At 39.3% G+C, this 26,018-nt stretch overlaps 1 protein-coding gene across 1 annotated transcript in view; it reads left to right on the top strand.

Moving 5' to 3' along the window:
- Positions 1 to 26,018, top strand: part of PPP1CB (protein phosphatase 1 catalytic subunit beta) — a 50,462-nt gene that overhangs the window by 9,115 nt on the left and 15,329 nt on the right. The window contains exons 2-4 of the mRNA XM_063124165.1: positions 19,538 to 19,669; positions 23,263 to 23,493; positions 23,756 to 23,860. Coding sequence (XP_062980235.1) covers positions 19,538 to 19,669; positions 23,263 to 23,493; positions 23,756 to 23,860 — 468 coding nt within the window. The remainder of the gene's footprint in view (positions 1 to 19,537; positions 19,670 to 23,262; positions 23,494 to 23,755; positions 23,861 to 26,018) is intronic.

Genomic DNA, 26,018 nt, shown 5'->3' with positions numbered 1-26,018 from the left:
ATACTATTGAAATTGTGCTAGAAGTACCTTATGGTGTCCAATGCAACATAATTTGGGTTAGCAGAATGAAATATTTGGATACTGCCCATTTTTAAACTAAAACTAAGAGCATGGAGTTCCAGCAGGACCACTGAGCTGAATGGATGTGATCTGCTGAGCTCTGCCATACAGGAGAGAAAAGCTGCAGTTGACCCTGGTTCTGCTTCATTAGAGCCTTCAGAGTGCAAAAACAGGATTGATGCCATCTGCTTGTGGTACCTGGTAAAGGCTTCAGACAACTCAGAGGCAAGCTTCCTTCTCAGGGTTGATTAATTTTAAATCAAGACTCTGTACAGCACCATGTACATTGATGGTGCTATATAAATAAATAATAATAATAATAATAATAAAACAGGTTGATTTAAATCACTGACCTGCGTCAAGTTTCCCATCAAACTTTTAAATATATTTGCTTAACAATGGTGCAAATCTGACCATTAAACCATGTAAATACTAAATAAAGTATTTCCACTGTTTCGTTCTTACAAGCAGGTTTTGCATCTCTTTGGTTGTGTTCGGACAACACGATAGTCAACTGTGTGATAATCAACTCAACAGTTGTTTATCTAGGGGGTACACCCCACACAACATGATGATTATCAACCATGGTGTGGATTAGGATCAGCATTGAGTTGATTCTTAGTCCATGCTGAGTTGACTCACTCATCCCCCCTCAGTCCTCCCACTTGTATCCCATCAGCCATTGCTACCAAAAATCTATCCTGCCAGTTGGACTAGAGCGGCAACTACAGCTTTGATTGTATATATGATAACATGATAACTGACAGTGGTTCAAATAGCCAACTATGTACAGCATTTGTTATTTTCATTGGTTATTTTGGCTAAATTGCCAACTGTTGGTTAAAAAAACTCCCGCCACACAATACGATGACCCATGGTGGGTTAAATGACCAATGTTGACTATTTAAACCACCGTTGGTTATCATCTTGTCCAAACCCAGTCTTTGTCTCTCTGTATATTTTGCATGTTTTCCTTTTTAACTTGTAGAAGGAATGTCTTTAAAATATTCCCATACAGGGTCAGTCTTACGACCAGCATCTATAACACTTTGAGGTTAATGTTGCATGTATAGGGTGTATGCAATCCTTTACATGTTGACTCAGAAATAAACTCATTGAATTCGGTTGGGCTTACTCCCAGACAAGTGGACATAGGATACAGAATATGGAAGATACACACTGGATAAATTTGCCATCTTTTTCTTTTCAGTGTTTCTCCTTTCTGCTTTACTTTGTCTTGGCTCAGTCTCGCCCTCACAAAAACAATGTAGGAAACACAAATAAAATCCTCATGACTGGGTAGACTAGAGCAGTTTATTTTCATTAGGTGAAAATGAAATCCCTGTGTTAGGTAGAGTATCAATATACACATTTTAGAAAATATCAGATTGGTTCCTCAGTTCGATGAAAAGCCTCCTTTAACTCAATGTATCTGGTCTGGTAGAGGTATTGATTCAGTTTAGAGATTAACGAAATGGCTAACATTCTTATAACAAGATCATTTAATGTTAACCTGGTTATTTAAGAGAAACTTAGTATTTATGTGTTTTTTAAAAAAACTCAGAATCTAATTTTTGATACTTTAAATCATTTTTATCTACCATGCTATATTATCTTTCAGTCTTAACTTACTTCTCTGCCTTGCTTTGCCCAGCTTCACCACCAGATAAGCATAGAACAACAATCTTATCCAGCCTGCGCCTATGTACATGTGACTTTTGTCAGAGAAATATAGGAAGTTGCCTTGCACTGAGACAGACCACTGCTGTATATATCCCAGTATTGTTGATGCTGACTGGCAGCAGCTCTCCAAATTTTAGGCACAATTCTTTCCGAAGAACCTGGGGTTTCCTGCATGCAAAGATGTCCTCTTACCACTGACCTATGGCAAACCCTTTAGTTTTTTTAAAACAACAACAGGTAATTGGGTTGGACAGAGCCATTCTTATGAGAGGAAAACCTGAAATGAATGCCCATCTTCAGTGGGTAACTTAATGTGTGCAGTGCTATTAATTCATTTGTATGAGAATATAAGTGTAGGTTTAGTATGTTTTTAATACATCTTATTTGTAACTATATGATTTTTAAAAATGAGTCAAACTTAGTAGTTATGTTTTTTTAAATTGATTTAAAATCCAATTTAATTGCTTCTGAACTGAAGTAGCAGAACTTGGTCCAGTTCAAATGTAATGATAACTCATGAGTTGTTGGGGCCAAACACAAGTTGGGGCCAAACACAAGTGAGCATGCTGCCTTCTGGCCCCTTGCTACTTCAGCTTTGCTTAACAAACCAAAAATGCCCCATTCCAGGGTTATTAATCATGATGTCCACCCCAGCACTTTGAGTTGTTGAAAGTTAAACAACCCAGAGTTCTAACCCAACAAAAAACCATGGGTTCAAACTCTGGGTTATCTTCTGCCATCCCAAAACTGTGGAATGGCCCGCCGGAGGAGATTCGTCGGCTTAATACTCTCTGAGTTTAAGATAGCCATAAAGACTAGTCTTTTCCAGCAGGCCTACCTAGATGAATTTTAAACCTAAGAATTTTAAGATGTTGTGATTGTTACTTTAATATTGTATTGGTTTTATATGCTCTTTTAACCAGTTTTATGTATTGTTGCATTTAAAGTTATTCCCCACCTTGATCCAGAGGGAGAAGTGGTTAAGAAATAAATTTTTTATTATTATTTTATTATTAACCCTCAACACTCCATAGTGTCAGGTTTGGACATCATAACTAATGCCCAATTCCTGGCTTGTTTAGCAAAGTGTGGTAATGGCGAACAGGCAGGAGACATGTGCTCACTTGCTCCTGCACAGCCCCACAACCCCAATGGGTTGTTTAACCAATGAATTGGTGTTGCATATACACCAGTCCTCTGTTAATAAAATATCAAGTTGAATGAATGCAGCAGAACTGTGCCTTTTGGGCCTGGAGGATGGAGCTCAAGTTGGCATCACACATTGTCAAGCTCTTTGTGAGAACGGTTGAAGGTCTAAATAGTAAGCTTGCAGAGAGACATAATTTTCACTTTGGCCACCTGAGAGAGCTGAAGGCAGAGATGTGACTGCGGATTTGTTGTGACATGCCTGTGCTAAGGGCCCTCGAAGGGTGCCCTATATTTCATATTTTTGTTCCAGGTTTTCGCTATGGATGTTGTAGACCAGTGTCATAAATTCCAATTGCCTTGGCCAGAGAGAAATCTGGACTATCACTGTAAATGCCCAGCAGTGTAATGTATCTGAGGGAATAATCAGCTGCCCTATTTTGCAACACTGAAGGCTGCTTAAGTTTTTCAGTTTCATTCTTCTGCTAAGAATAAGGCTTCATGTCTAGCCATTCTTAGTTCATGGCTGTTTTGTAAAGCCAGAAGGATTGCTTTCCTTTTCCTTTGAAAGGGAGAGGAAGACTCAGCTGTGTCTAGTACTGTTCCAGATCACCTGTTCTCCCAACCAGATGTGCAGGCATCATTCTCTTTTCCTCTCTTGGCAGAGGGCTCTAGCATTACATAGGTGGTATCCCTTGCTATTTTGCTGGACGTGTAGGGACGATAGGCTTCTCAGTGACGACATAGGATGAATGAACATTACTCTTGCCTCTTATTATTGACTTCATTGCCCATGTTCCCACCATAGCAGTGATAAAGAAAATTGTGTTTAATAGATGTGAGGTGAAAAATATCCAGGTATCAACTCTGTTTGAAAACCTGGTATAATATTTAGCTGCTTCAGTATTGTACCTATGCCATTGACTTATCTATGTATATTTGGTTAACTTATTTGTTTTTATGGTATGCTTTAATTTTTAAAAACCTAGATTTTATTGTTAGCAGCATTAAGTGCCATTTTCTGGGGCAGAGTGTTGGGCTATTCAATCTATCAATCAATAGAGTGCTGTGGTGGTTTCTGGTCCTGCTGTCCTCAATTCACTTTTTGGCCATATAAGCATTTGTGGTCCATGAATGCTGGAGATAAAAGAGCCTCTAGTATTGAAATGCTCACCATGTTTTCTTTCTTGCAAGGAAGGGGATAAAATCTGTTTCCCAAGCCATTTAACCCCTTCTGCTTAGTAACACCCTAATTTTTGCTTAATTCAGAGGCAGTTGCAAGAGAGGCAGGTTACTGTCCCCCACCTCTGAAATACCTTTTGCAGATTGATCCTCATCTAACTGAAGTTTTTTCTCCATGTGTTACTTGGTTTTCCTTCTTAAGATATTTTCATAGAGCTAAAAGTAGATGTTCTTGCTGTAGTCTTCAATCTCTGTTCAGGTTTTTGGTTTGAACCCTGAAGACCAAAATAGTTTGTACAAGTTCTTCTCTCCTAAGATGGACTGCATCCCCCCCCCCACTCACTTCATCTGTGCTGCAAGTTCAAATTAAATTACTGTCTGTTCCACAATTGTGGATTTCATTTACTTTGTAGACTTGCCAAAGTCAAGAACGTGGCCATCTTCCAGATGCATCATAAGACTTTTGGTTTTGAAGTAGAGTGTAAGGTTAGCTGGGACTGACTTGTTTATTTGAATAAGCTATAGACAATTCATGCTTGCTTTTTTAAATAGTTGTAACTTATATGGTGCCTTTTTAGTAAGAAATCCAAAATAAATTATTTCAAAATGAATTATTTCCTACATTTTGGAGAAATCCCAAATGAATTTTATGTTACATATTTTAATAATTGAGGTGAAATGTGATTTCTTTAGTGCACACTTGGACAGTGTAGCCCGTAACCACAAAATTAATTTCACATTCCTTTTAGCCAGGATGGATTGATTTAAATAAAGTATCCTATTTAGAAATTCATATGTTTCCTGCAGAAGCATACAATACTACCTAGTTGCTTTAACAAGGTAGGGCTGGTAATTGGGCAAAATAATGTTTCCCAAAGGTATGGAAATTAAATACAAAGGACACTTATTATAATTGAAATAGTTTTTAATCACTTTTAAAAATCATTGATTTTTTACCTTTGCTGCAAGATAGGTTCTAGGGAATTACACTTCTCCAATTTTCTATAGGAAAAAGTTCCAATTTTGAATCTTTCCATGAAATATTTGTTTGATTTTTCAGGTTTTTCCCTCTCCTAAGAATAGTGAAGAATGCTGAGGGTTAATAGAATTATTCAGGTGTTGGTCGTTATCTTGCTCTGCTCCCCTGTGCTCTTGAAACTTGTCTTTCCTGCTTTTCTTCTACCCCCCCCCCTTCTGACTGAAGCTGCTACTTTGGAGATATTTCTTGTACTTTTGCGGAGCTAGTAGAGGGGAGAGAGCCCTGTGCCTAGCCTTCATACTGCTGTATAAGTTAATGTAGCTTTGCTTCCGAAGCTGTGGGTCACTTTCTTTTCTAGCTAGTAGCTCATGCTCAAAGGAAAACGGAAGATTGTTTATGCTGTCATTATTATTATTATTATTTATTTATATAGCACCATCAATGTACATGGTGCTGTACAGAGTAAAACAGTAAATAGCAAGTCCCTGCCGCATAGGCTTACATTCTAATAAAGTCATAGTAAAGCAATAAGGAGGGGGAGAGAATGCAAACAGGCACTGGGTAGGGTAAACAGGCACAGGGTAGGGGAAAACTAACAGTATAACTAACAGTCTAAAGTCCAAGTAACATCAAGTTTTAAAAGCTTTAGGGAAAAGAAAAGTTTTTAGCTGAGCTTTAAAAGCTGAGATTGAACTTGTAGATCTCAGATGTTCTGGGAGAGCATTCCAGGCATAAGGGGCAGCAGAAGAGAATGGACGAAGCCGAGCAAGGGAAGTAGAGACCCTTGGGCAGGTGAGAAACATGGCACCAGAGGAGCGAAGAGCACGAGCGGGGCAATAGTGTGAGATGAGAGAGGAGAGATAGGGCGGAGCTAGGCCGTGAAAAGCTTTGAAGGTCAACAAGAGAAGTTTATATTGGATTCTGAAGTGAATTGGAAGCCAATGGAGAGATTTCAGAAGCGGAGTAACATGGTCAGAGCGGCGAGCCAAGAAGATGATCTTAGCGGCAGCGTGGTGGACAGAAACCAACGGACTGATGTGAGAAGAAGGAAGGCCAGAGAGAAGGTTGCAGTAGTCCAACCGTGAAATAACCAGTGCATGAACAAGCGTCTTGGCGGAAGAGACAGACAAAAATGATCGAATCCTGGCAATATTATACAGGAAAAAACGACAGGATTTAGCTACTGCCTCAACATGAGGACTAAAGGAGAGCGAGGAATCAAATATAAAGCCAAGACTACGAGCTTCATTGACCGGAGTAAGCGTAACATCATTGACAGTAAGAGAGAATGAGAGGTGAGGAGAAGGTTTAGGAGGAAAAACAAGCAATTCAGTCTTAGCCATATTAAGTTTCAAACGACGATGAAGCAGCCAAGCTGAGATATCTGAAAGACATGCTGAGATACGATCGTGAACATCAGGAGAAAGTTCCGGAGATGAGAGATATAATTGTGTATCATCGGCATACAGATGATATTGGAGGCCATGAGATTGAATAAGCTTACCCAAGGGCAACATGTATAAAGAAAACAACAACAGGCCAAGCACCAAAGTAGCCTTGCTGTAGCAGCCAGATGCGTGCTAAATTTACAGATCTAGAATATAGCTTAATAATGAGAAGCAAATCAACTTGTGAGATTACTCCTATGAAGCATAATAGGATATGAACTAATTTGCAGTTCTTGTTGAGGCAACAGTTTTCCACAGGTACAGAAGGTGTTTTGTATGGCATCTGTGTAGGAATTGATGGTAGTTCACAGAAATAGAAGTGTACTCTCAGGCATACAGGGTGTTGTTTCTTTTGATCAATCTATACATTAAACAGTATTTTCTATTGATTAGTTATGTGAACTTTATACTGGATTGTTCTTGATGATAAAGTTTTATTGTTTCCTCTTCATTTGTTATGAATGTTGCTGTTTTATTATTTGGTATGAATAGTTTTATTCCTACACTGGAATCCGATTGAGTGAAGGGTGATCTAGAAATACTTTAAAGAAATAAAAATCAAACATCCTTTGGGGATTAAATAATGGCCCTGTGTGTTTCTTATAGTTCATCAGCTCTTTTGCAAATGCAGATTTTAAAGTTTTGAACAGATTACATATTTTCCAGTGTTAACTCTCCTCCACTTTTCACAGGAACGTTATATTCAATATATAATGTTTACATTCAGTTATGAATGATGAGTCTATTGATCCAGATCAGGTAGGCATGATAGATCATAGCTGACTCTGTTGACCAGTGCTGGTAGATGGAAAAAAATTCTTTGTCCATGGAAAACTTCCAATTTATAAAAATGTATTACTTTATAAAATTAATTTGTGATGTAATTAGGGAGCATTCGTAATTTCCCGGAGGGTTGCTGAGGGGCTGTTGGATGCTGCGGACGTCTCTCTCTCTGTGTATAGAGGGAGGCCCATGGACAGAGGCCTTTCTGGTGCAGCAGCAAAAAGTGCTGTTGTGACTGGCACACTCACAGTATTCCATGGGTGGTGGGGATCAGAATGGGGCATATGGATCCACACTGTTTTCATTCATAAAATATAAATAAAGTAAGGAAATGTACGCTATTGAGTTACAATGTCTTACAAAATTTATAAGTATTCCAGTAAAAAAAATTACAAATCTTCAGATTTAATTATGCTCATTAAAGCATATTTGCTGCTTTAATTATTTAGCAGGTATGCTTTAGGGCAGGAATAGGCAACACACAAGATGTATACGACCCCCACCATCCTCACCGCCCCTTGAAATTCATTTATTTTTATTTATTTATTTTACCCAAAATGGTGTTCATGGTGGCTATGGAATGCCAAAAGAGCCAAATGTTGCTTGTTGGCAAGCTAAATTTGGCTGTTTTGGTGCTCTGTAGCTACTATGGAGCACCAAAAGGTTTAAATTTAGTTTGAAACAACCCAGACGAAACTACTGTAGTGCTATGGAATTGGTTCCCACCCAAAAAACTGCTCTTTTTCTTTTGGGGTTGTGTGGTTCAGGGGTGGGGGAGGAATGGACCCTAGACCTCCCAAAGTTGTCCACTCCTGCTTTAGAGGAAAAATATGTAATTACGTATTTCAGTTTAAATAGTCTTGGTTATTGTAAAAACATCTTAAGATACTTACATAGTAAGTAAAATTCATATGGAACACTTTTCAAGCCTTTCTTACTAAATGTAAGTCAAACAGGCTAATTCAGAGCCCAGTCAATTTAGAACGTTAGACTATTTTTCATTTCAAAATTTTCTGGAAAACTAACATCACTGCTAGGAGTAATTGTATTGATTAATCTGGCAAGTGACCGCCCGTATGACAAAATGGTGGGGGTCTTCATCTCAGCTGCTGTGCTGTTCTTCAGGAACACTTAGCAGCAAGAAGTTATTAATGGGCCCCTGCTTTTAGTTATTTATTTAGCAAAGTCAAATTTCATATTAAACTGATACAGCATAAAAGTACATTGGAATTTACTGTTTAGTAACTCCAATCTCCAGAACTCTTCTTAACTGCAGTCTCAAGTTCTTTCCAATAACCTTATAGCTGAAAAAGAATTACTGGGAAAAACCCTGTAGTAATGCTGCTTCAAATTTTCTTGAGGCTCAATCTTTGCTGCAATATTTGCCATTTCAGGGTGTGTGGGGAGATTGCGTAGGAATTCTACATTCCATTCTCTTGTACTTTTTTAATATCTCTTCACATTCAGTGTTCTCCAATCTGCTGCTCCGGAGGTGAAGGGAATGCATCACAGTTGTCCAGGCAACTTGAATGAATCTCCTTGTCTTGCTGTGCTAGCAGTTCATTACCTGACATTGCTGAGTGGCCAAAGTTTTGCCCTATTCAGCTCGAGTCACACATGGCTGGATGAGGAAGTTCTGCATCTGCATTGTGTTACTATCAATGAAATATACATTTCTAAATTTGTTCTGCTGTCTGTAGTCACTTTCATACTCTTTGAAAAGTACTGGGATTTTTTTTTGCCAGGTATGAAAAATCATGCGTAAGATGCCCTCCGCCCCATTTCTGCTTAGTCTTTACATGCAGAAGAGGTATGACTTTGTAAAATCCAACTAGCTTACTGTGTATTCATGTTTTACAAATTAAAAAGTATCTGAACTACCAGAGTAGCATTTTCTTTCCTGATAAAACTTTTTGCAACTCAGGCCCAAATGTTTTCTTAACTTAGAATAAGCTTATTCTGTTGTACTCCACATCTAAATATTTGACTCCTCTTTTATTGTTAAAATGTGAACAAGTTGGTAGTAAATTATTCAGCTTTACGTTAGACCTTGCTCTAATAATTCAATAAAATATTTGCTACCTTAGCTATATATATTGAAATATATATGCCTGACTTTTTTTCAGCCGAGTTTCTGGGGTTTGCCACTAGATTACTTTGCAATGGTGGCTGCATCATGTAGATGACTTGTCTCTACTGCAAATCCACCCCAGAGAAAACCATTTGGCAAGACAAAGCACAGGACTTCACATCTCTTAAAAAAACCCAACCCACCCGCCCACCCCCAAAAAACCTTACTCTGTCCTGGTCACTGCCACATCACCTTAGGAACCCTTTGTTTCCCACAACTTCCTTTAGTACAGTGTTTTAGCCATTCATGTAGTAGTCACTTTTTACAAATAGCCCAGAATTGGATTTTTTTTTTATAAACAATGAATATAATAGAGCCATGATGTCTTCTCACTAATACTAGCATTTTGTTCATGTGTTAATTCAGCATTAGTTTGTTTGTTTTTTAACATGTGTTCCTTTTCACTAGGATTAACTATTCATATTCCTTCCCTTGGTTTGCCCTTAATGTACTTTTCAGACTTTGGAGGTTTGACTTGTTTTTAGTTTCTGGACTAATCCCTGTTTTTGGGTAGCTAGTAACTGGTTGTGTGAGACTCTTCTCTCTTTTTTAACTTTGGGTTTAATTGTAACATTAGGCGGCCAAATTATATGCTTGTTCATCAAATTATATGCTTGTTGATCTGTTATGATGACAGATCTATATTATATTTTCCCCTCTAACTCATTCACATTGGAGATAGGGAAATTGGATCTGGTTGTAGTTAGAACCATAGAATAGCAGAGTTGGAAGGGGCCTACAAGGCCATCGAGTCCAACCCCCTGCTCAATGTATTTGTTCAACTTGTCAAATTAGTTTTGGATGTCAGTTTATTTCTGCGTCCTGAATGCTGGCTTTTCAACTGAAGTACATATCATTAAATATTTTTTAGCATCATTTACTGGAATTTTGGCTATTTTCTGACTAGGTAAAGAATTTTTGGCCTGTAAATGAAGCAGTCTTCAAAATACAACATGGTTTAGTTATTTCAGTAAAGTTATAATCAAATATTGGGTAGTTTATTGGTATTGCTTGCCAGTGTTGTTAAATACATGAACCATTTATCAATAATTTATCTCTTCATTTCACTTCACATGACTAAACTGCTGGCCATATTTGAAGTGATGAGGACAGGAATCTTAGTCTGCCAGTTTCTATGTACTTATGATGCATAGAAAACTAGAAATTTAAAGCTGACCATCTTTGTTACCTCTACAATATTTTGCTTAACAATTGAATTTGCATTTTTTTTACAAGTTAAATTAGCAGTTAAACTAAGTAGAAGATGGATTTCTGGAGTTGTGAGTATCTGATTTTCCCCATGGGAAGTTTTTATTTTGTCTGGCTTTTGGTTGGGCTAGATCAAAGATAGTGTGCTGGGATTTTAGAGGCTGGATGACTTGAAATCCCTGTTTTGATGGTGGTTCAGGGAATTATTATGGCAGGACTTAATTTTGGCAAGCAGTTTGCTTCCCTTCTCTTCTCCATCTCTTCCTTTTGGTATTTTAGAATATGCTCTTGGGGGTGGATGGGTTCACAAATTTTGGCTGGCCTTGGTATTTAAGCCAGAATTGGTAGCAGCCTGGATTTTGACCTTCCCTTTCAGTGCAGTCTTGTGCATTTCTACTCAGAAGCAAATTCCACTGTGTTCAATAGGGCTTTAATCTCTAGGCACAATCCTATGTACACTGACTTGGGATAAGTCCTATTTAAAACAGGGCTTAGTATCTGGTGATAGTCCTATGTAGAATGGACCCGTTGAAATTAATGGGACTTGTTAGTCATGACTATATGACTGTTAAGTTTCATTCATTTCAGTGGGCCTACTCTATGTAGGATAACATCGGATACTGTCAAATGGAGCTTGCTATTTCTACATGGAAATGCAGCAGAGGATTGGACTATTGGTCCCTAATCTCATAGATAAACCTGCTCCCTGGCCCAATTCTACCTCCAGCTCGGCAGGGCATTGGAGAGCCTTGGAAGTTCAGCACAAGTTGTAGGTATACTCCCTGCCTCTCTGCACACTTGTCACTGGGGAAGAGCACAGGGATTTGTTTCAAGACTAAACAGCCGAGGCACTCCAGAGATTTCTGCTGCCAATCATTCAAATGGGTAGCTTCATCTTTTCTGCTTGGGGCTCAATCAGTGAGTAGTAGGCATTTCTCCTGTAGTTTTGCTGTGTCATCTGAAGCTCAGGACAACTGCAGATTACATCTCCACTTCTTCCCTAATTCCAAGCTTTATTTATTTATTTATTTATTTATTTATTACATTTTTATACCGCCCAATAGCTGAAGCTCTCTGAGCGGTTCACAAAAAGCTGGAGGAATGTAGTCACCCTTCCCATGTGCTCATTGAATGCTCACATGGAATTTTGGTAGGTTGACTGTGGATCCACGTGACACCATTTTCTTTCCATTTTCTTTTGTGCTGACCCCTGTGTCACAAGTAAAAAGCAAGGCCAAAATAGCAGTCTTCATTTCCCCCCCTTGATAACAGTCAATCTGTCATCAAGGGAAACAACTTACCAACAGCTGAGAAAGTCTTTGATTTTGGTGATCAAGCATGCACAGAGATTGCATTACAGCTGCTAAGCTAGGCTGCCAGAAAAATCTGGAGTAGATTTTTGGGAGAGAGGTGTTTTTTAGTACTAAATGGCATTAGCAAGGCTTTCTTCTCTTTTCCCTTCATTTCTTTTTGGTAATACTACAGATCCAATTGGTGGGACTAGGGGCAGTCTCTCTCTGATGCTGCTCAGTATTAGTTTCTCTCTCTCATGAGCAAAGTTGCTTCCTCCATGCAGTCTCTTTTGCTTTCCTCCCCAACTCTATCCTCCTACTGGAATTCAGCTGCAGAAGCTGCTACTAAACAGCCTTTTCAGCACCACCCTCCACTCCAACCAGTCAACAAGTTTTTGCCACGTAAATACAGTTGCAGGTAGATCATTTAAGAACATATATAAATTGATTTATTGAACTGGAGAAGTCTAAGGGCAGCTTCAAATTTGTACAATTCTCTCAGTTGTTTAGTGCCTGCCTAGATATGCAGAAGTATGCAGATTTGCAAATTAAAAGAGAATAACCCCCCAATGGCCTGATTAGGACCAGTGAGCTTCCAGTACGTGTAGAATGTTGAGATGGGTGGGGTGGGGTGTAGAATAAGGAATTAGCCTGTTTATGTCCCTAACAGTTTGTAGTAAGTATCCAAGGAGGATTAGGATTGGTGGCTGAATGTGAGCTGTGAGGTTTAGTAAAGTCCCTTCTCTGCATTATACAGGTATGTTTTCTATCCCCCTCAATGGCCACATTTTCCTGGAGGGAATTTGCCAGAGGCTGTATCCCGTGGTGGGTGGCCTTCCCTCCTTCCCTCTGCATCAACACCACTTCACACTGTTTCTTTGTCTCTTTTTCAATCTTGAGAAAGAAACTCTTGGGAGAAACTGTGGGTCGGTCTCTCTCTCTCTCTCTCTCTCTCTCTCTCTCTCTCGCTCACACACACACACACACACACACACACCTACCTACTGTGGGACGCAAGTGTACATGGAAGCCTTTTTAAAATGTGGATCTAGCTGGATCTATACTTAAAGCGCTCTTCTCTCCTAGGCTGAGAAGACTTTTGAAACAGGCCAGCCTATCATGGGTTGCCCACCTCTGTTTTAGTAGGAAGGAAAGGGGAAAGGGCTACATCATCACGCTGGCTAAAAAATGCACAGATTTTAGGGCTGGCAGCCCGAAACCCAAACCTAGCTCTATTAGACTATAATACAAATAGAAAGGCAGCTTTCTATTTGTCTATCTGGCCTGCCATTTTCCACTCTAGCCTTCCCCAACTTGGTCCCTTTTAGAACTGTTGGACTATGACTACCCTTATGATAGGAATTGTTTTCCTTTGTAACTGGAGGGCACCAGGTTGGAGAAGGCTGACATACTTTGACTGGTTGTGGCTTTCCAGGGTCTCAGGCACGGGGTGTGTGTGTGTGTCTTAACACGTTATTGTTGTTGTTGTTGTTATTATTATTATTATTATTATTATTATTATTATTATTATTATTATTATATTTATTTGTATTCCGCCTTTAGCCCAATACTGGGGCTCAAGGCGGTATTACAAAGTTTAAAACATACATTTTAAAACATAGGAAAAGAAAGGGGAAAAAGGTTAAAATACATAACACCCCCAAAGGAGTCTGCCTCTTAAGCTCCCAGTCCCAAAAAGATGTTGCAGCTGGGGGTGAGATTGTTCTGTGCTGGGAGCCTGAGTCTGCTAGGAGGCAGTTGGAAGGTTCCACAGAGTAGGCAAACCCCCAAAGCAGGACAACAGCAGCCGCTGATTGGCCCCTTGCTTTGTAGGCTTCCTCTCCTGGCTGGATCAGATGGACAGGAGCCTGCCTCTTAAGCTACCTGCTATCTCATGCATTTTAGCAGAATAGGGGAGGGATTCGGGTGACCCTTTTTTCTTCCTTTCCTCCTGACTGCCACCCACCCCAAGCAAGAACTGAACAGCACTACAAGTCTTCTTTTTCAAAGCTGGCTGGAGTCCTGGAAAGGAGAACTCTTAGGAAATGATGATAAAGTGCAACATTTTGCTGCCCATTCCACTTGTAACACACTAGGTTCTAAATATAGTTGGCCGTAAATACTATTGATTTAAGTGGAATTTCCAAGTGATTGAACTTAAGATTGCACACAACTTTAGTTTCAGTTTACATATCATAGTCAACCTGTGATGTGAAGATTGCTAGAGATTTCACAGCCACATTAAAATCTTTTTCCTCCTATCTTTCTTTTTCTGGGGGTGGGGGGATGAAATATATAATTTTAAACTTTATTATTTTTAGAGGTTGAAAAGTCCTATGTAGAAATATGTATTGTTCAGTATTTATTAATTCTAAAATATAAATTGTATTTTTAAAAAAATTATGAATATACAATGTTATAAATTTTATTTGTTGCATTTTTGAAGTTGCAAGCTGCAATAGCCTGCTCCCTATGTATATCTTAAATTTTGCAACTTTGGAAAATAGGAAAAAGGTAGGGCTGGCTTTAATTAAGAAAGGCTTTTAATCAATTTAATTATTTTAAAACCTGTAATTAACTAAAGACATTCCCGATTAACCAACATATTTTTATTCCTATTATAAGTATTGATAATATGCATCTAAGATGGTGCCTGCTATTGCATATGCATGCATTATCTAAAAAGAAAGAAAGCTGAAGCTTTTTCTTCAAAGCTATTGTAAATCTAATGCAAATTTAAACAGATTTAATTGATTAAAACTCATTTAACTATGGTTTCTTTCATTGTGTGGCAACCCAGGAAAAAAATAAGTTTTTGAACCACTTGCAACATTATAGTAAACAAGGGGATATTTAGTATCTTGGTTTAGAATTATCATGCAGAATTATAACTGGCAAAATGACCAATATGGATGTGTCTATTACCTGCACAGTGTTTCTTTACTACATTTATATGCTACTTTCTGCTGAAAATCTATAAGGTGGTTTATATTTTATAATAATGTGTTCTGATCTAATAGATAATCTAATAGATATGGGAGCAAAGAGAAAAATAAGCAAATTCATTTTTCAACTCTTCCATGTTCTTCTTGCATAATAAAATTTCATAATGGTAGATGGAATTGCTGTTGATCAGTGCAGTTCTGGAAGGGGAGGAGCCATGTGGAATGGCTGCTATTGGGCATCTCGATTGTGCGCTGTACCTACAGGGGACTAAGCATAGATTTTACACTAGACCAAAAGATTTTGAATCTCGATCTGCAGACAAGGTGATGGAGCAATTAATTATAAACATGTTGATTCATTTTGTGTGTGTGTGCACGTGTATGTGCACGCACACACATTTATATCCCTTCTTTACATAAAAAATGCCCAAGGTAGTTAACAACAACAAAAATAGAAAACCAGTTCATATAACGTAAGAATTACACAATAGAACCATATAAAATCAGAATGAAAAATTAAAAAAATAAGATAAAAGGCAGCCAGTTAAAAATAGAATTAAATTAAAAATACAGATTATTACATAGCAGCATTTTTGTCCTGCTGTTCAGGCAGTAGGTTCCTCAAGATGAGTTACAAATAAAAACAAGAATAACCTAAATAACAAAGTTCTATTTTGAAAACTATTTCATCATTTAAGCAGCACCAAAATCCTGCCAGGGGAATAATGATTTTACAGCTCACTTGGAAGCAATTTTTATAAGCCTAAGGAGCAAGGACCTGGGTTTTTTGGGATGTGAGGCGTGGGGATCTGATGCATTGTTTCTTTGGGAAACAATGTTTATCTGAAATGCAGGATTAAGCTATAAATTAAAATCTGTTGTGGAACTGGGAGGGTGTTCTACAATCCAGGTGCCACACCTCAAAACATCCTATGTCTTGTGCCTACCTGCAACACTTCTCGTAGCAGGGACTCAAGTCGTATAGGCAGGTTCATACAAGTAGAGATGACCATTCAGATAAATGGGTCCAGGATCATTTAGGACTTTTAAGGAAGCCTTGTTAATAAGCCCACAAAAAAGAATTTAGGAAGATCTGTGCTGGATCAAACCAAAGCCCTCTCTGCTCTAATATTCTGTTCTAGAAACATTTGTTTCCTTCCCATAAGCAGGATATAGTGCAATAGCACCCTCTTGCTCGTCTTCCTGAGCTTCTGGTATTGAGAGGCATACTGCCTTTGATACTGGAGGCAAGGTATAGTCATCATGACTAGTAGCCATTGATAGCCTTGTCCTCGATGAAAAACATAGGAACTTGCCTTTTACCAGATCTGACAGTTTACCTATCTAGCTCAGTATTTTGTTCTCTGGCAGTGGCTTTCCATGGTCTGAGGTAGAGGTCTTTCATATCATCTGATACTTGATTCTTTTAAGTGGAGATGCCAGGGATTGAATCTGGAGTATGAAAAGCATGTGCTCTTACACTCACTGACTGGGTTCAGATGGCATGATAACACACAATGGGTTAAATAACCCATCATGGATTGTTTAACCATCTTGGATTATCATGTCATCTGGTGGAATTTTTTTAACCCATGGTGGTTTATTTGCTCAAAATAACCCATGGTGCTAACACACTTTATGCAGTAAAGGTATTTAATCCACCATAGGTTATCGTGTCGTTTGTCAGGCACCATGGGTTAAATTGCTCACCTAGAGAGTCGGGTGGCAAGAGCAATTCAGACTGTTGTTGTGCAACTCTCTGTCATGGAAACAGAAAAGACTGGCATGCTTCCTTGACATTGAACATAAAATTTTTAAAACCTTCCCAGAGTCCCAGTAGCCCAGTCAATAAAATGCACAACTTCAAGTCAGTAAAGGGCAAAACAGCGGCAGCTCAACAGACCACTGAAGCGCAGTGCCGGCATAAGGAGAAGAAAAATTGTCCCGGACTCCCTGAAGCCCACCCTTAAGCAGGGATGCTGGGTTTTGAAGATGCATTGCGTGCGTCATGACTAGAGGAAGTGACCCATGAAGTTTGATTCTGATCCAGCAAAACTCTTAAAGGTTTCTAGCCGCTGCCTGCTTTTTGGTGCACTCAGGATTTCTGCTCCTCTGAGGGATAGTGTGCAGGGTTTTGATGGTGGATTAGGTGCCTTCTAGCTAGAGGAGGCTGTGAGCATCTCTACATTAAGGAAAAAACCACATCCTTACCAGGCTTTCTTCTTCTGGGGTCTTTCGCAGCTCCATTAGTCAGCAACCATATCATTTGTAATTGAAAACCTTTCTCCATAAAGTTCAATGAAACAGTGCCATCTAGTGGTTGTATTGTAGCGTTATGCCAAGTTTACACAAAGTAGATATTCTGTGATAATTTTAAATAGTGCATTATCTCTAATCTTTTTAAAAACAACATTACCAGGGGAAGGTGCAGGAGATGTTCTGGAGGTTGATGACATCAGGGAAAGGAGCCACAAACCTCCATGAGTGGCCAGTCATGAGCATGCAATAAATTGCTCATGTAGAGAAGATCTGTGTATGATATTTGGTTCCAATCCTGCACATCCCCAAGGTTTTGTTTTTGTTTTTTGTGCTACACTCTTTTTCTTGCACCCAGGATTTATTTTTCCACCTCTGGTTTTATTGTGCAGGGTTTTACAGGTGGATCAAGTGCCTCCCTATATAGGGAGACTGTTTATGGCATTTAGTCCCGATCCTGCATGAGTTTATAGTTGCTACCTTCTTTTTGATGCACCTGGGATTTCGCTTCTGGCAGCACCTCATGCGATGTTAGAAATGGGTGAAACAGTACCACTGCCCTGGCACGAGGACTGCAGTGGGATGGGTGGGGTTGGGAAGGGTCAGATTAGGCTCAGTAGTTTAACAAGCTATGCACAGTAGCTTATTAGCTCGATCATGTGACGGGGGATCATGGATTATTTCCAAAATAAGCAACTGTGCTTTGCATATCAGACATCGTTGTCTAAAGTGATGTCCAAATGCGGCTACTGGTTAGGTTATTTGTTGGCAAAAACCACTACTAGCCTGTTGAAGGCTAGCTAGAAATGTAGGAGGTACTGAAAGTTCTGACCCTACTCCATCAGCCCATTGCAATTCTATGGTGAGAATGGAGGGAGGGGTTTCTCTTCTCTGGTAGTTTGTTGAGGAGGGATATAGCTCTCTGTATCTCCTTCACCAGCCCAATTACTTGTGTGGAATTCCCTAAATGCAAGGCTGCTTTAAGGGTCAAAATCTGTGTTGCTTGTTAAAATGCCAGTTAATTGTATTGGTCATGTAGTAGATTTCAGGCATCTCAGATTACTGGGTGTAAATAAGGAATGAGACAAGATGCCAAAGGTAATTGTGCAGATCACAATATTTACTAAAGAATATCATTAGAAAATTTAGCTGGTTGCTCTTTGATTAAAAAATGTGTTTGGAGTTTCCAGTTTAAAAATTTACAGTGCCTTGCAAGAAAATATATCAAAGTTGACTGTGCCCATTTGCAGGTTTGTCCCTTCTCTTGTTTAGACAGAAAAGCCTAGAAATATTAGAAAATCTGCTGAGATTCCCTTCCCTTGGAGAATCACAAGGCAGTCTTTATAAACTAGAGGTGGCAGAAAGTAGATCTCCAAATATTCTGGATTTCAACTCATTGCATTCATGACCATTGGCTATATCTATTAATGGTATTGTAAATTTTAACGAAGCAAAACAAAACCCAAAAAGAAAGAAAAAATCAACTTGATCGAATGTATCACTTTCGATTAATACATATGAATTGTGTTTATGTGAAAATAAAAGGAATTATACATAAACTTCAACTAAGACAGACCAAATATCCGTATATGTATCCATTCGTGAGTAGTGCCTATATGCCACCTGTTAAAATGTTGAAAGTGTTAAGTCCTCAATCCGTTGCGTTCTAGGAGGTGAGCATTTATCCTTCCAATGTTGTAAAGTCAGTCTTTTGGGCACAGAGAATCCATTTACGCTGACTGTGTGTTAACTTCCAGGGAGCAGGTAGATAATTTAGTGAACATGTACATCAGTAAATACTCCTACGGTTTAATGGCCAAAAAGGCTCCATGACATCCACCTACTGGGAGGGGGAAATAACAGGAACAGCCCACGTCTAATACCTGCAGTGCTTATTTCTGAATGCATAAGTTAAACTTGTAAAACACATTGAGGTTGAACAAGTGATTCTCAGTCAACTGAAATATAACGTTTAGCTTTTAATTAGAAATGTAATACTTCTTCATAAGATCGTTTGTCATTTAAATTGCTAACCTGAAGAAGGAATCCCATCTGTTAGGAATTCCCTCAGTGACTGCAAGGGTTTCAGACCAAAAGAAATAATCAAGCTCCACCCTCCATTTCCCAGCTTCATTTTTAATCAGGGTTCGAATTGTTTAGTATAGATAACTGAACAAACAGTTTCCTCCTATCTCCACACCTTTTGAATTTGAGCTAATCAATCACAAGCAAACTTCATTATCCCTTCATTCAAAGGAGGGAGGGTACTGGCCATAATTACTGGCTAGTGGCTGTGTTAAAGCCGCATTACTAGGTTACTAGGAAAGCAAGGGGTTTAATATTTGAAACATTGTTTCCTTCTATTGTTTTCCTTGACATAGTTTCAGAGAGACACAATTTAAAAGCATTTAATTGTCTTTCAGTGCGAGGATGTCGTCCTGGCAAGATTGTGCAGATGACAGAAGCTGAAGTTCGGGGCTTGTGTATAAAATCACGAGAAATCTTCCTTAGCCAGCCCATTCTCCTGGAACTAGAGGCACCGCTGAAGATCTGTGGTATGTATTGATGAAGAAAAGGCCTTGGAATGGAGCAAAACCATAAAAAGAAGGGCTGAAATGTTTTAATTTTGCACAATTTTTTCTATATTGAGCAATTTATACTAAATACTCCTGCCAAGTCCTTCATTAATTTAGAACCTATCATACAAAAAAGGTGATTGTGTTTAATTTGTAATTTCTAAACTTAGGTTTAAGATTAATTCCCATTCCCATTCCATTAGAGCAATTTAAAAGGCAAGGGTAAGTGATAAAATGCTTCACATTTTCTGAAGTTACTTTCAACCTGCTTATACATTCTCTTCTGAGTACAACCTGAAAAGGGCACTCCTTGCCTTATTATCTAAAGCCCCTGAATGCTTGCTAGGCAACTTTAAGGTTTTGGAGGTGTGGTAAAATGCCATTGTAATCACTGTCTGAGTCCCCTCTGTCCTCCTAAACCAACATTCAACATGGTGAATTCACCTACTGCTAAGTTCAAGTGATCTGATGGAGACATGATCTAGGGAGACATGGTACAAGCACTAGAAACTCAAATTCTAGCAGTAGCATTCCTTCTTAGTTTAGTTTTAAATTGTACTTGATGTACAGGTTTTGCAGAATTCTAGTATTTTTGTTAAGTGCATTCAAATTCTAGTATGTCAAAGCCAGGCACTCACACTCTTAACTTTTGTCATTTGTATGTATCTGAAATACTTCAAATACATTTACTGTAGAGAAGAGTCCTAGAGATTTTTAAAAATAGCTAGAAAAGGGCATCATCATTAGTTTTAAGCCACCAAGATTTTCTAAGCCCCATTATAAAAAATCTAGAAGTGTGTTGAAAATGATTAAATGAGTAAGTAACATGCAAACATATAGTAATAATAGCAGTGGTGCACCCAGAGATTGCATTATTGAAGAAAGACAATGCTTTCTCACCGTTGGCAGTGGTATAAATGTGAATGAGGGATGTTCTTATAGAGGCACTAATGTACCAATTGGAACTCTTCAAATGCCAAGTGAAACTTCAACACTTCATTGCAAAGTGGTGTCTACAACTGGCATATGAAGAATGCAGTATTCCTTGAGGCCAAGAAGGTGAGTTTTGAACTTCTGCCCCCAGCTGTTAAATAGCTTCTAAATATTTGATACAGTCTGCATGTTGATCATATCCTAATCTTGCAGATAAAAGTAATAAAATACCAGTCTACTAACTCTTGCCCTGTGCGTTGGAGCACGCTGAGGGCAGTGGGTCTGTAAAGCAGGTTACTTGGAGGAGGTGTTTATCGTATCATCGCTCTCCCAGGCTGTGTTTGGAAAACATTTTGTATCTGGAATTACGGTAGAGTGGTAGACTGTGCTTGCAAGCTTGCTTACTTTTTGTGGTGAGAAGTGAACAATTGGGAAACCTGCATTTATTTGAATGCAGGCTCTTGCTGACCATTTGAATGAAAGCAATTTTCAAACATGGGTGTAAAGAATCCTTCAAAAAGGTCCTCACTGGCTAACTGTAAAGCTGGTAAGGTCAGTGGTTAGATCATGGCACTGTTGGTCATATTTTATTTCTGTGAATATCTTTTTCCTTCCTTGATATATACTGCAGAAAACATTGTAACACAACTTTGTGTATAAATTTTGCTCTCTCTGAGTTGAAAAGGTGGTCAAAAGTCTCCAATAGCTGGAATACAATTTCCAAACTTTACCATCGAATTACACTGATGGATTTTTTTTGTTCTGGATAACCATATAGGTTGTCATAGAGAAAGTTATGTAAATTTAGCTAGCCAGTGATTGAAATGATATTCTATCATATCTGTGAATGCTGATTACTTTCTCTAGCATTTCCAGAAGCAATTAGCATTTTGCAATGCTGGATTAAGTGTCAACTTTTAAGAACTTGTAATCATTGGGCAGAATCCAGTGGGGGTGCTTATGTCCCCATTGATTCCCTTCTGCAAATAGTGGGTGTTGATTCTGTTACACAAATGGGACCCACCGCTTACGCAAGAGAGATTTAGTAGTTCCTTGAGGAAGCCCATAAATGAACAGAAATTTCATTTGTGAGCTCTGCTGACCTGCCTCCTTCCAGAAGTGAACATTTCTGCTCATTTTTGGTTGCTTTGGAAGTGCTAAATCGAGATTGCACAGGTGGTAGGGGGCTGCTTGCACAACAGATTTGGAAGGGCACAAGAGAATTGGTGAGGGCATAAACCCCTCATTGGATTCTACTCATCTATATAAAAGCCCAAAGGCCTCCTCCAAACCACTTATGCAAATAGGAGAGAAGGCAGAGGCAGTGGATTGGCCTACTGGTTGGTGATGTCACAATGACATCGCCAACCAGTAGGCCAATCCACTGCCTCTGCCTTCTCTCCTATTTGCATGTTCTCTCCTATTTGCACTTATAGGCCATTTGCAAATTCTCTCCTACTTGCATGTTCTCTCCTATTTGCACTTATAGGCCAGTCCACTGCCTCTGCATTCTCTCCTATTTGCATGTTTAAAAATTCTGAGCTCACAGGGCCTTCTGTGGAAGTTCCAAGAAAAATAACTGCCATCTAGCAAGAAAAATAACTGCCATCTAGGGAAGTTCCAAGATAGAAGGCTAGAGGGCTCCTCCGAGCCACTTCTAGGTCTTGCCCTCTGGCGCCATCTAGCAATGTTTCTCGGAACTGCGGCCTTCTATGGAAGTTCCAAGTTCTGAAGAAAGATAACTGCCAGGAGCTTCTGGCTTAGCAGAGGGGCCAAAACCCACTAATCTCTTCACCAGACTGCTCCTCTACACCTTTGTATGACGGGCTTTTTTGCTAGTTATTGTATAACTTGCAGCTTATAGTTATACTTGTTTTCTGAATTTAAATCTTTAAGATTGAGACAAACTTTATTTTTCTAACTTTGTAAATTCATGATTTAAGGGAGGCGGGGGCTTTCCCATCCCCAGCCTTTAATCCTTCCTTTTTATGGGTGTTCATAGTTCTTTTCAGCCACTTTTCCCCAGTTTCTGCTGCTGCTTCAATACCATTTTTTCCTCTGTTTCGTGCTATCAAATTATCTCAGCCTATTGGATCACTGCTGGATGTAATAATATCATCACAATGCTATTTACCCAGATTTGGCTATGTGCTGGCACCACTAAGGGAAAATAACCCTATTTAAGGTGAGCTTAGTCTTCTTTGTACTACCCACATGGGTGGTCCTAGGCAATCAGGTATCAACAATTTAACACTTTCACAGGTCTTTTATAGACTCTTCTGAAAAGTTGTCAAGAGGGGTCAGGTCCTCTTTTAGTACTGATGAACTTTTTTATGGAACATCCCAACCTAACACAGATTCACTTGGGCTCAGTCCTGTTAAACTCAAATTTTGTGATAGATAAATAACTTGCTTTAGGATTAGCAGAATAGTATAGAAATTTCAAGATGAAAGGTCAACAAGGAAGAATCTTTGGCTCAGTCCTAGAACTTCGTATTTCACCACCAAAACATCTGAGACAAAGAATCTATTCTTAGTTTTCATTACAAATGGTTTAGAATGACTGTAGTCTAATAATAGCTTCATATGATAACTGTTGTTTAATAGCTTCATATCTGCAATCTCTTTTCATTTTTTAGGTGACATTCACGGCCAATATACAGATTTACTTCGATTGTTTGAGTATGGGGGATTTCCACCTGAAGCCAACTATCTTTTTCTGGGGGATTATGTGGACAGAGGCAAACAGTCCTTGGAAACCATCTGCTTATTACTTGCATATAAAATCAAATATCCAGAGAATTTTTTCCTCCTGAGAGGAAACCATGAGTGTGCTAGTATTAATCGCATCTATGGATTCTATGATGAATGTAAGTAAAACTTGCTTATAAATTATTCCAGTGTTTTCCTATTTTATGCAATGTCTGTACTGCTTTGAAACTTTGCTGGAAAAAAAATTGCCTGAATGGCTTGAAATACTATTTATGGTTGTCTTCAAACATGTGAAATATCCTGTAAAACAACTTTCTGCTTAAATAATTGCTAGATTTGGGTGATTTATATCACCATTTTGAATGACTGCAGTGTGTAATGCAGGGATGGACATATAAAATATTCTTCCAATTCTATCAGGTAAACGGCGATTTAATATCAAGCTCTGGAAGACATTTACAGACTGCTTTAATTGTCTGCCAATTGCAGCCATTGTAGATGAAAAGATATTTTGCTGTCATGGAGGTAAGCAAACTTCCCTTTTATATTGGTTAGATTACTTTAAGTTTTGTCAGAAATACAACTGAGAATATTCTATCTCTTTCTTCCTAACTAACCTCAGACAAAGTGGATTTGATATACCTTATTTCAGGAATCTATCCAAGCAAATCCTGATGAATTGGCAGTTCAACTCCTTCAGAAGGGAGCCATAAAGCTTACTAACGGGGTATGGAAGTTTAATTCAACCTATGAAGAAGGCCAGAGTTTATAGATTTGAAGAGGCCAAGTAGATATGTTGGCCTCTGGTCTTTTGATTTCAGTTTTCGTTGCACCATTTTCAATATGGGCCCTTTACCTCTTGGTTTTCCCTAGATTTAGGCAATTTACAAAGATTTGTGGTCAACTTGGGTAGTACTTCTGAGAATAGAGGGCATACAGTTTTATCTTTGGCTTTGCAGAAAGGACACCTGCAGCCTGTGGATTACTCTGTACAGCACCATGTACATTGATGGTGCTATATAAATAAATAAATAAATAAAAATAAATAATAATAATAATAATAATAATAATAATAATAATAATAGTTGAAGCATGCTAGAAATTTTAAAGCAGCACAACATTTTTATGAACTGGAATTTTCAAATTACCTAATGCTATCAGAATGACTGCAGCATCTAGGTGACATTGTCAGTTTGGGCAAATGCTCCTGTCTTTCAAGAAGGAACTGCTTTTTCTAGTCCAAATCAAACCTATTGAACTTTAGAGAGTACCGCTGTCAGAGCTCATGGGGCCTTAGAGAGCTCTCAGTGATTGAATCCAATGCCTAAAAACAATCTCTGACAAAGAGAGAGAGTATCATTGTTTGTAGTCCATGGACCACAAGGAAGAATCAGGTCATGAACCAAGAAGCCCTTCTCTTGGGGGAAAAAGTGGATCTGTTTCATGCATTCATATCAGGGGCAATCAGGAATTCAGTTGATTCAATCAAAGGGAAATGAACTTGGAAGAATAAGTATTTCAGAATGAAAGTGAACCAGTTCATCTTCTAAACAGGTATCAAAGTTTGACTTTACTTCAACTGACAAAGACTTAGTAACTATAGGAATTACAGGGGACACTGTAGTGTCCCCTGTGTTATAGGCGATCAGTAAAAAGAGCATTCCACCATGTTACCCTGTAAATTGGGGGGTGGGTCATTCTAGCGTTCATAAAATGGAAAATGTTTCACCAATCTTTCTGAAAATACGACCTGCCAGAAAGAAATGCTGGTTTTACATACCCTGGCAATTTCAAGAAGTTTGGTGAAATATTGAAGGGGTGGTGGCAGTTGAAAGGACGAAAGTAAAAAAATCCTCTCTGACTCAAAAGTGAAACTGAAAACTGGGGTTGGCGACTTTTTTTTTGCGCAGGGAAAGCTCCGAATTGGGACCCTTACCCTCCAATCCATTGGTGGGATCGTGTTCCCCAGTCCATCTCGTTGATGGAATGGCCTTTCTTTTTTTTAAATTCCCTTCCATTGAATTTAAATAATAAAAAAATTGCCCCATTAAAGTCAATGGAGGCCTCATAACACATCGCATGCGCAGTAGCGGCGCTCTCCCCCCCTCCCTCCTGTCTTGAGGGCTATCGGGGGTAGGAGCCAGCCCGGGGGCTCGCTGCCCAGTCCAGCATACACAAAATGTGGCTGCTGCCGCTGCCCCTCCTTCCCTGTCAGCGCGACCCGGCAATTGCCCCAAGATGGCAGCGCAGGCCTTGCAGCAGCAGCAGCCTAGCAACACCTGAGAAGCCCCGGCCGGCTGGGGAGTGGAAGGGGGAGCCGGGCGGAAGCGGAGCAGCAGGACCGGAGGCAGAGCCAGAGCAGCAGCAACCCAACAACGACCAGACGGAGCAGCAGCAGCAACCCAACGACAACAACACAAACGGCTGCCCCGCCTCCTCACGGCTGCTCTCCCGGGGAAACAGGCTCCCATGCAGGGCCTCGGCACGAGGGAGCACAAGGGAGAGAGATCAGCGCGCCACGAGGTCTCCATGGTGCTTACTTTAAAGAAAGTTCTCCTCGGGTGAGTGCCTGGATCCAGCTCACCTCCTGGCCCTTCTCGTGTTTGGAAGAAGAAAGTCCTACAACTCCCAGCATCTCCAAGCCTTAGACTGGTCTAGCAGCTCCCTGGGAGTTGCAGGGCTT

The sequence above is a fragment of the Elgaria multicarinata genome, chromosome 4 (assembly GCF_023053635.1).
Source record: "Elgaria multicarinata webbii isolate HBS135686 ecotype San Diego chromosome 4, rElgMul1.1.pri, whole genome shotgun sequence".
Taxonomy (NCBI): domain Eukaryota; kingdom Metazoa; phylum Chordata; class Lepidosauria; order Squamata; family Anguidae; genus Elgaria; species Elgaria multicarinata.
The sequence above is the reverse complement of the archived record's forward strand: the minus strand, read 5'-3'. Positions and strand labels throughout refer to the sequence as shown.